Source organism: Rhinoderma darwinii, chromosome 2 (assembly GCF_050947455.1).
Source record: "Rhinoderma darwinii isolate aRhiDar2 chromosome 2, aRhiDar2.hap1, whole genome shotgun sequence".
NCBI classification, from domain to species: domain Eukaryota; kingdom Metazoa; phylum Chordata; class Amphibia; order Anura; family Rhinodermatidae; genus Rhinoderma; species Rhinoderma darwinii.
Window position 1 is genome coordinate 151,256,559 of NC_134688.1, and position 12,023 is coordinate 151,268,581.

Below are 12,023 nucleotides of genomic sequence, written 5' to 3' on the forward strand. Positions count from 1 at the left end.
CATTCATAAAGGTCTGTCTGCTATTTAATACATATGGAGTAGGTCATCAATTTTAAAGCTAATGACAGTTTTTACATGGCGCCAAAACCTGCACGTGACATTGTTTATTGCTTGACCAGCAGGGTTATTAATATTTCCCCTTTGCATATAGTGGATTACATTCCCTTATAAGTCCTCCCTTTAAACAGACAATTTACAAGGTACACTACACAGACTTGATCTTAGGCCGGTTGCACATCACCACAACATGCTCGGGGAGATCATCTCTCCTGGGTTTATTTTTTTATCAAAAAGGTAAGAGCGGACCCCAGCACTAAGGAAAAGGGAAAGACCCGCTAAGGAAATATTAGGGAAAGTTTTTTTTCCTGGCCACCTATGAGACAGGGACAGGGAGCGCATAGATCTACTGTGGAGCTGCAGCGAGCTACTGTGCTAATAACCAACTATTTCAAGCTTGGAAAGAGAATAACTAATCCCTGCCCCCATAATATCCAATTTATCTCGTACCTCCAAATCTGAGACCTTTACTTTTATATGTATTAGCAGCTAGTTTATCAGCTTAGTAACATGGAAGATTGAAATGGAGAGGTTATCTATTTGCCTGGGCTATAAAGTTCCTATAAAGTACTCATTTTGGATAGATGCATCAGATAAACATGTTACTCACCATCACTGCCTTGTCTTCATCTATTCTGGTGGAGGATCGTCCGCCCGCTACACGTATCTGCCGCTGAGAGCAAGCTCTAGATCACGATGTGAAAACAACGTACTTTCCATATCACAAAATGTTGCACTTTAGAGGCGTCAGTTTTTAACACAGCAAAAAAATCTTTACAGTTAAACCACTGGAATGGCTTGATATTTTTTTTCCTAGGTTTTTTTTTTATCCTAGTTTTTTTTTTTTTGGTTTAGTTTGTCAACAGATCTAGATTTTCATGATTGTTTTTGTCGTCTTTCTTGGACCATTCCACTTTATTATTTTTTTTTTTAACATACTGAAGTCACACGGACTTAACTTGTTTGCAAAGCAATTGTACAATGTTATTAAAACCCAATACGTAAATAACGTACACCAAATAAGCGGAACAAAAAGGCTACTACATAGTAAAGCCTACACTATGCATTATGTATACATAACAACTGAAATTTCCTCTTTAGTATTCATCTACTCATGTGTGAAAACATTTATAGATCTTTAAGCAAATTATTTTCTTGGGAAAAAAGCAAACTTAACTTGCATTTGACAAGTTACTTAAATTAAAAAAACAAAAAAATATATATACACTCAGCAAAGTGTGTGTAATAAAACCATTGCATATGTGTGTATGATGATGCATTGTGCAATCATTCACAGAAATGTGACCACTCCAGAAGGCTGCCAGGTCTTAAGTAAGCCGTTTAACCCAACTGTCTAGCGTATCTTTCACACAGAAATGCAGGAAAACATCCCATAGAAAAGTGCATCAGTCCAGATACGGAGAGCTCAATCACGAAATCATCTTCTCCAAGAACGAGACTCATTATCCTCTTCCTCCTCATCATCGTCCTGCAGTAACGAGTCGTCCACAGCGGTCTCTTCCGGAAACTGAGAAAATAAATAAATAGAACGTAAAGAAGACAAAGTCCTCGAGTCGCTCTTATGTGTAAGATTGTCATTTCACGGTTAGATCGGTTTCTGGGAAACCTCTGACAACCAATATGGCAGCCATTAAAGATTCTATGGGGTTTGGCATCCAGCTTTAATGGGAAGGCTATGTTTTCGGACATGAAACCCTTGCTCTAGTGTTGCTGTATAAGACGGCCGATTTCTTGTGTAAAGCCTGGGAAAGGGTGTGCAACAACCACTGTAGGGGGCTGTAATGGCTGTTAACCTTTTAAAAACCACGCGCCGTAAATGTATGGTATGGGTTTGAAGTTCCTGCAATCTAACACAGCCGGGGGACACTGAGAAAACAGAAGCGGTTTATTACCTACCCGAAAACATCAGATCAGCTCTGCCAGTGACGGATGTCACCAGGGGTGCGGTTTTCCGCTGTAAATTGCGCTAGTATGGCTAGATCTATTATCAAAATCACACGCTTTACAAAGGGGAATCAACATCTTTTTAATGTTGGCAATAGTTAAAGAGAGTGTCCTTATTTAACCCCGCAGTGACGTACCCAATAAGGTAGCATGGAGTGGGATTATGGGCAGGGCTTCCTCCGTAAGTGTTGGCTGTATATTACAACAGATACTTCACTAACGGTCATGATTGGAGATATCTCTGATCTCGGCAGTTTAACTACTTAGATGCCGGTGGTCAATAGCGAACGATTTGTAAGGGACATGTTCAGACCTGTATACAGCTAAGCACAATATACACTGACACGTGAGCCAATTGTAAAGTACCACTGAAAAAGGCCATCTTTTACAAAATACTTACTTCTTCCTCTTCTGGTTCTGCATCTTCAACTTCTGCGCTACTTGGATTTGCTACTGGTCTACTCCAAGCTAATCTTAAGTTCTGGTCTTTGAACCGAGCTCCATGGATTGCAGCCTTAGCAAGTATATAAATGAAAAAAAAATGAATGAGCAAAGAACTGGTCACGAGCAGCAAACAGGAACTTTGGAAGAGAACTGTATACAAACTCGTTTCTAAATGATGAAATTGATTCAGTCGAGTTAAAGAAGAAAAGTGTTTCAGAATTGTAAAATGTGTGGCAGCACCTGGTTAACCAGAACAGATCAATACAGCACTTATTAGTAATGAAAAGTACTTGTGCTTCCTATTGGGAAAGGCATCACCACCGTGACCCGCAGTAGCTGGGAAGACAAATAACCTTTTGAGGAACAGCCTGGGTAATTGAAAACTGAAAAGAGCTAGTATTAAAATACTCAAATCTTGCTTGGTGCCAGCTGCACAAAGTGGCGGCTTTGGAAATTGTATGCTCAAATTAAAGTAACATGAAGCAACATAAATCAGCGTTAGCAGCATACCCAAATAACCGGCACACAAGATTTATAGCACAATCCTAGAGTACAGCATAATGTGAAATGTAGAAACAATTACATGTTCAACAGCATCTGACCATGAATTGTGGGATATGGAGGTCCTGCGTTATAAATTTTAAATCTGTACATATAAATTTATAATATATTTAAAGGCCTTTTCACCATGCAACGCACAAGTCTTCTGTTCATGGTCTAATCATACAATCAGAAGATCATACAAGGCAAACTTCTAAAACAGCATTTTAACTCTTTTGCATCCACATAAAAAGTTAAACTTTTGGAACACCACCTACTAAAAGGTTCTTCGAATACCTAAATATTTGCTCTTTTAAACAGAACCGATGAGGATGGAAAATATCAAGTTAGAAAAAGTGTTTTCATTTGGTGAGCTTTATATAGAAAAAAAGGGCTTATAAGGAAACTGTTCTACACACACACACACACATATATACATATACATAAACACTAGGGATGCACGATGCATCGAAACTTCGATACTGTGCATCCCCAAACGGTTCGATACCGTTATTTCGTGTATTTCGATACTTCGCTGTGCGGCCGCACAGCTCAGTATTGTAACACATGAATGTGTGAGAGCGCGGCTATAGCTGTGTGATAGTCATTGCCCCGCTCCTGAGTCCTGACATGCGCGCGCGGTCAGGATGAGGCGATGCGGCCGGCGCTGCACCAATGAGCGGCGGCACTGAAGACAGAACATGGCAGGCGCGCTACAAAACACCCCCATGTTCTGTCTTCAGTGCCTGTGCCGTCGCTCATTAGTGCAGCACCGGCCGCATCTCCTCATGCTAATCGCGCGCGCACTTCCTGTCAGGAGCGAGGCAATGAATATCACACAACCGCAGCTCCGCTGGCAGAGATCAGAGAAACTTCTCATCTCCGCCGTTATTCCGGTGAATGCTGCGATCACAGCGGACTGCAGCATTCAGGGGAAAATGAGAAGGGGGGATGCCACTTGGATCGCATCACAGGGAATTCCTGTGACACGATTGAGGGACATACCATATATGGGCAGACAGCCCAGGGTCCATTGAAGGACCCCAGGGCTGTCCTACCATATTTCCCTGTTGTTAGGGCATACTTTAGGCATGTCCTAACAACTGCCTGTGTACTATCACGTACACAGGCTAATGTACTGTAATATAGATATATGCCCGTGTACTATCAGTACATAGATATTTGCCAGTACATTTAAGTTTAAAAAATAAAGTAAAACCAAAGTAATGTTAAATTAAAAAAATACACATACACCTTTTTTACAATAAACATTAAAATAAGTCTCAATACATAAAATATACACACATTCAGTATTGGCGCGGCCGTAATAACCCTCACAACAATTTTTTTGCATCATTTATGATGTGTACGTTGTAAAAAAATAAAATAAAAACTGCTTTCTATCACTTATTGTGGGGCACAAGGTGTGATGAATTTAACCTCAATGTGCCTCTCATTAATAGTAATTAACCCCATCATGTACCTTGCATATTAACCCATTATAACTGAGAAACATGATGGGGTTAATTACTATTAATGTGAGGCACGTGGAGGTTAAATTCATCATCACACCAGAAAATGTAAGAACCTTTTTTTTTCTTTTTTTTATTACTGTTGGCAAAGTATCGGTATTGAAGTCCAAATTCTGGTATCCCTAAAACACAAACACACACTGCCCACCACAAGTTCCATTAGACCCTCATAACTTCTGAACAGCTCGAGGTAGAGGGTTGAAACATACATACACATATATATATATATATATATACACACACACACACACACACACACATATATACACACATACACGAAATCCTGGCCACAGTGTCAACAGACCCAGATTGTTCCAACGTTGCCCTCTATTAAAAAGGACCACTGTCCCTGAGGGATAGAGAAGAACCGCTAGCAAAGTATCTCCATAGTTTTTCCCCAGAGTTGCATCAGATGAAGTTTTAAAGCCATCACAACTCTTAAGATACGATATGCGTAATATGACTAGAACACACAAGAATAAAGGTCCTTATAGTAGTTTTAAATGTGTCTGCTTACCATTGTCATATAGGGTATGTGCTTATGGGTGTGCAGAAATGTTAATGATAAACAATTGCCGTGAGAAATTGGTCTGAAAAACATATTGGGTGATCAGGATAGTTTCCATGGATTTTGGATAAAAATTTTCATGAAGCGGTTTGGATAGCAGCAAATAAAAAAAACCCATGTCACACTCCATGTACTCGAATATCCTTCCCTTCCATATACTGCTAGAACGTATTCGCAGCAAGAAGGGAAGTAAAACATTTCAGATCTGAAATCATTAACTTTTAGGTGGAACCACTTTTTTTTTTTTTTTTTATAATGAACTTCAAGTTATTCTAGTGACATGGACCATGATTGAGGCGAGACATTCATGTCACTGTAAGCAACCCAGAATACACAAAAGACATGCAGTTCACTTTTACAAGGCCTACTATATGAGTTAGGAGTGGTGCAAAAGGTAAAGAAAGTGGCAAGTATTTACGTAGACTTACAGCCTCGGCTTCTGCTCTTGTTTTGAAGGTGATTATTGCACGGAAAGAAGAGTCATCTATATGGTAGTCTTCAATCTCCCCAAATTGCTAAAAGGAAAACAATAACACATCACATTAACACCTTTTAGACTCCTCAAAACGTAAAGCAAGTCCACTTACTGATGAGTTCTCCATATTAAAAAGGAATGTAGCACCTATAATTTTTTTTTACTAATTAAAAGGGCTCTTTCATAATCATTTATTACCAGTCCACAGGATAGGTGATAAAGCTCTGATCAGTTGGGGTCTGACCACTGGTACCCCCAGCAATCCTGAGAATGGGGACCCTGGAGTGCCCAATGTGAATGGAGCAGGATTGAATACTCGACTGCCACCGATCTATTCACTTTACTCCATTCATGTTCTCGGGATCGGTGGGGGTTCCAGCGGTGAGACTCACACTGATCAGACATTTATCACCTATCTTAGGTGATAAATCATCATTATGAGAAAATCCCTTTAAAACCAGAGTGAAACATTTTTTTCCTAATCTGTATTTATTTCTGATTGTAGATTTTTTTTCACATGATTTTGTAAGGTGTCATCTTGCCTGAGCAGCTGCTCTGCTCAGTATTTAGAGATATGCTTTACAACAGCCATATGAACCTGTAGACTGGAGCTGGCCCATTGATTTCTATGGAGAAGTCTTTTAGGCATGCTCTGTGACCCCTGTTCAGAGGTCATTGTGTAGGAAGGGATAGGAGGGGAGCGGTGTCCATCACCTATTGTCAACGGTGTAGCCTGGGTTATCTATATTTAAAGGTGTTACCCTTCATTGTAATCCTGTCTATGATGATAAAGAGATGACTGCTGAGAAGTGATCTCTACAGAACAGGAAGTGTCAGTCTATTATGAGGCTCAGTGGCCAGAGTGAAAACTGCAAGATTTTCAGATTATTTTTTATATATGGATAATGACAAAGACAATAAAAATCATTACCAAGAAGTCTTTAAAAAACAAAAAAACAAAACAAAGCGGTTAACCATAAAAATTTGATTTAAACAATAGCTCCTTTTCTGATGACACATTCCCTTTAAGAGCACTGAATACTAGAAAGAATGTCTGATCTATCTGGGGAAAGAATAAATACCATGACACTTTTGGGTAATCGTTATTTACTGGTTCATACACAACACAGACGAATGACAACAGTATTTAAAACTAGGACAGGTAAGTATTCTTTATTCTGTTTAAGGCACATTTGGTTTTTTCTTTACACTTGCCCTTTCCATCTTTGAATAACTTTTTGACATAGATTCCGTCAACAGCAATTCTAATCCAGGACAAGCTTGACATAAATGCAATATTTGAAGTGCTTATAAAATACATATTTCTATGCCTGATTGTTTATGGTTATTCCCCTAGCAGCAATCTTGCCATCCAATCTAATCGGACAACTACAGTTATAGAAACGTATATTCTATACCATTCATGAAAATAAAAGCCCTAAACAGGTTAATAGCTACACTATACAGTAATGGGTTATATTATCTACAGTCCTTAATTACATAGAGCACCGTACACTGCCAGCCTGCACCCTATCTAGGGATTATGCCCGCTGAGGCATAATGTGCTATGAGAGTGTAAGGTCCAGATTTCCCAGAACTACACTGTAATACCTCATACTGGAAATGCATGCAGTGCAGCAGAATATACACAATATGGACAAAAGTTTTTGAACACCTACAGGAGCTTTATTGACATCACACTCGGAATCCTTTGCGACTAAAACAGCTTCCGCTCTTCTGGAAAGTCTTTCTATAAGATTTTGGATTGTCTGTGGGGATTATTGCCCATTTATCCAGAAGAGCATTTATCAGGTCAGATCCGGATGTTGAATGAGAGGGAATGGATCGCAATCTCCGTTCTAATTCATCCCAAAGGTGTTTTAATCGGGTTTGAGGTCAGTTACTTCCACACCAAACTCACCCAACCATGCCTTTATGGACATTGCTTTGTGCACTGGGGCACAGTTATGCTGGAACAGAAAATGGCCGAACCCCAAACTGTTCCCACAAAGTTGGAAGCATACAATTGTCCAAAATGTCTTATGCCAAAAAAATTAAGATTTACCTTCACTGGAACGATGGGGCCTAGGCCAATCCCTGAAAAACAACCCCATAGCATTATCTCTCCCCACCAAACTTTCTGCCAATGCAGTCAGGCAGGTAACATCCTTCTGGAATTAGCCAAAACCAGACTCGTCCATCCGACTGCCAGATAGAGAAGTGTGATTCGTCACTCCACAGAACACTTTTCCACTGCTCCAGAGAATAGCGGCGACGTGCTTTACACACCTCCATCCGACGCTTGGCATTGTGCTTCATGATGGTCACCCCAGAGGAATATTGGAACTTTACAGTTATTGAGCCAGCATAGTGTTGGCGACTTATGCATTATACGCCTCAGAACTTAACGTGGTCTGCCACTTCACGGCTCGGTTGCTGTGGTTCCTAAACGCTTCCACTTTGCAATAACATCACTCACAGTTGATTGAGGAATATCTAGGAGGGAAGTTATTTCATGATCTGACTTGTTTCATTCTATTACAGTACCACGCTCAAATTCAGTGAGCTCTTTACAACAACCCATTCTTTCACAAGTGTTAGTAAAGACAGACGGCATGGGTAGGTGCTGGATTTTATACACATGTGGTAATGGGACTGCATGAAACAACTGAATTCAATGAATAAGAGGGGAGTCTGAATACTTTTGTCCATATAGTGTTTATAAGGCTGTTTCAAGGGCTGGTCAAAGATAGCAGCTTCCACGACACACTGCTAGTAAGGCACTACAGCATAGATAGCGCAAAGGCTTGCTGCCATACTACAATAGCTAAATGGATTGTGCAAAAACAGGATTTTTTTGAGTACTCCATGTAAAATCCTATTATCATCCAGTATATATTGGGGGACATAGACCGTAACTATATACTGTTCCTACTACAGTGTGACACGAATGAAAAAAAATAAAATGTGTTGACTGCTTATTCTACAGGCAGAGAGCTGGTCAGTCTATACAGAAGCAGAACACAAGGTAATATAACAACAACATCAGAACCAGATAAGAAAGCATGTCCGATGGATAACCTTATCAACATAACGAAAAAAGGGTGGGAGACGTGTCCCCCAATGGACTGGACAAGAAAAGGATTTTACAGAGAGTATTTAAAAAATCCTAAAGCAGTCCAAATTGGTGGGAAAAGACAGAAAAGTAGTAATCATCTACTCCACAAATGTGTGCAGCACCTTGCGACCAAGGGAAGTGTCTGTGGATGCAGAGATATGTACTCTGTAGAATTTAGTGAAAGTTCACAAGAAACGACCAAGTAGCCACCTTGCAAAACTGAAGAGGTGAAGGCTGATGGCGGACAGCCCAGGAAGATCCAAGCGTCCTAGTGGAATGGTCGGCAACCCGAAATGGGGGTTCTTTCCTGTTAAGTCGGTAGACCTCGCGAATAGTCAACCACAGCCGTCGTGCGATTTCAGCCTTAGAGGCCGCCAAGATCTTCAAGGACCACAAACAAGGAATCTGAGTAACGAAAGGAAGAATTGACCGAATGTGGTCCGTGGCTTGATGGTCTACCTCTCAAATAATGAAAAAGAGCGATCCTTAGGATGGAACATAGATGGGTAGAAGAATGGCAAAACTATATCCTCGTTAAAGTTGAATGAGAAGACCCCCTTGGGTAAAAAAATAAGGCACAGCACGGAGCACCGCCTTATAATCGAAGGAGACACAGATGCGGAGCACGACAAAACAGAGCTGTCAGCTCGATAAACCCTTCAAATGGAGCTCACCATCACAGGAACACCATCTTTGGGTTGATACGACGCAACAAAATGCTTTGAAGAGGCTTAAAAAGGGAAGGTATCATGATTTATATATATATATATATATATATATATATATATATATATTGCTTTTTATATAATGTAAACAAAAATTTCATTTATTTATGTTGTCACTCAACTTTTTAATGTATTCATACTTTTACTTCTCTATGGGGCTGCCATTTTTTTTCCATCTCTGTGTGTGTCGATTAATGACACATACTAAGATACTATACGGCACATACAATGCCATAGAGAATGCGAACGGAAGCCGTTCCATTCTCAGGAGTGTGCACAGTTCCCACACAGACCAGAACGAAGCTTGTTCAGAGCGAAATCCGGCGCCATTTTCATGTGGAAAGGAGGCCGCTGCCGGACAGTAAGATGACTTCCGGCCGCGGCAACTGGCAAATGTTCAACGAAGACGCAAGGAAGAGGAGCGTAGGCGGCAAGAACTCGTGTGTGTGCAGCAGTGCCGAGTGTGTCTGTACGTAGGTGTGTGTGCTCGCGCGCAACAGAGCTGTGTCCTATTTTTGTGCAGCAGAGTATGCACGGGCGCCGCTGATCCTTAATAGCCGCTTATCAGCTGTTTTGGAGAATGAGCGGCGAACACACACACACACACACACACACACACACACACACACACACACACACACTCAAGCTTAATCAAGAGTTTTTGATGCGGTTTTTGGCACACAAAATGAGCAAAAAATATACGCCGTGTGAACCTGTCCATCGAAAGGTAATTCACTTCACTTTCATCATTCTAAGGGTATGTTCACACGCACTGTTTTCAGGCCATAAACATCCCAAAAAAACTGCTGGAAAAAAAAATCGGAAGCAGAACGCCTACACACGTCCATTGGGAAATACGGCGTTCTGTTCCGACGGTGCATTTTTTACGAGGCCGTTTTTCAAAAACGGCACGCAAAAAGACCCCCGCCAAAAAGAAGTGCATATCACGTTTGAGCCGTTTTTCATTGACTATAATAAAACATTTTTATTAACTTTTTTTTTTTACTTTTTACACATTATTTTTTTTCCCTGCAGCTCTGATCGCTGCTAGAATACATTACACTACCTAGGTAGTGTACCGTATTCCAACTGTCAGTGTGACGTCACAGTCACTCTGACAGTAAGTCTACGAGGAACAGCCAGAGGCTGATCCTCATAGGCTGACATACATGGCAGAACCGGAGGCCGTTGCCTGGCCTCCGGATGCCATCACAAGTATCAGCAGCCCCCACAATTGCATGGGGGCTGCGGATGTGGTACAAACCCCCTAAATGCGGCGATCGCAATCGAGCGCCGCATTTAACGGGTTAATTGCCGAAATCAGCAGTGATGAGCCGCTGATAGGCAACACTGAATTGACAGCTGACCTCCCAGTTCCCGATGTACACCTTGTCGCCGACAGTGTGCATCGGGAACGACACTGACTTCCGGTCACTATGACAGGAAGCCTATCAGGACCAGACAGAGGTTGGCCCTGATGGGCTTCCGTCCATGGCAGACACGGAGGCCATTGTTTGGCCTCCGTTTGCCATGCCATCGGCAAACGCCGCGATTACGGACCGGGGTCTGCCGATATGCTAGAAACCCCTAAAATGCGGCGATTGCAACCGATCGCCGCATTTAAGGGGTTAGCTCCCCGAAATCAGCGGCAAAGGACCACTGGCCGGCCAGGGTGGAGTGTCAGCTGTCGGCGACAGCTGACCTCCCGGTTCCCAGTGCACACGGTCACCGACCGTGTGCACCGGAAACAACTCAGTGACTATACGTCCTCGTGTGGGAAGTAACCTCCCGCAACGACGTATAGTTACTTACTCGTGCGAATAGGGGTTAAATTAAGCCTCCGGATGAACGCGTCCAAAAACAACGTCAATTCTCTTCTCCCATTCACCCCATAAAAAATAAAAGTTAATCAATAAGTCCTATGTACCCCAAAATAGTACTCATGAAAAGCACACCTTGCCCCACAAAACTCAAGCCCACATACGGCCACATTGACAGAAAAACAAAAGTGTTACGGCTCTTCGAATGCGGTGATGAAAACAACAGGTACATTTTTTCTAAAAGTTTTTATTGTGCAAACGTAGGAAAATATATAATTGGTATCCCCATAATCGTGCCGACCCATAGAATAAAAGTAACATGGTATTTAAGCGTCATAAATGGCGTAAATTTATAACGTGAAAATCAATGTTGGAATAGATATTTGTTTTCAATTGTCTCCTAAAATAAAAAGTTAATAAAAGTTAATCTATACACCAAAAATGGTGCAATTGAAAAATACAATGCCTAAGATTTTTGTTGGCATGATGAGATGTCGATCTATGTATCCCAACACTTCGCACATGCAGCGATTGCAACGATACCAAATTTCTATCGATTTTGTGTTTTACTACTTTTACACAGTAAAAACACTTTCTTTCAAAATTATTTGTTTTTGTCTCCATATTTGAAGAGCCATAACTTTTTTATTGTTTCGCCGATGCAGCTGTATGAGGGCTTTTGTTTTGTGGGACGACTTGTAGTTTTTATTGGTACCATTTTGGAGTAGATGCGACTTTTTGATCGCTTTTTATCAAACTTTTTTTAAAGGCAGGATTCA

The 12,023-nt window shown here is 41.1% G+C and overlaps 1 protein-coding gene across 2 annotated transcripts in view; it reads right to left on the bottom strand.

Moving 5' to 3' along the window:
- Nucleotides 1-939: 939 nt before the first annotated feature.
- Nucleotides 940-12,023, bottom strand: part of RBM26 (RNA binding motif protein 26) — a 77,747-nt gene continuing 66,663 nt past the window's right edge. For both annotated transcript variants that reach the window (XM_075852376.1, XM_075852375.1), the window contains exons 21-23: nucleotides 5,535-5,621; nucleotides 2,423-2,536; nucleotides 940-1,585 (exon numbers count right to left, since the gene is read on the bottom strand). In XM_075852376.1, coding sequence (XP_075708491.1) covers nucleotides 1,496-1,585; nucleotides 2,423-2,536; nucleotides 5,535-5,621 — 291 coding nt within the window. In that variant the 3' untranslated portion in view covers nucleotides 940-1,495. The remainder of the gene's footprint in view (nucleotides 1,586-2,422; nucleotides 2,537-5,534; nucleotides 5,622-12,023) is intronic.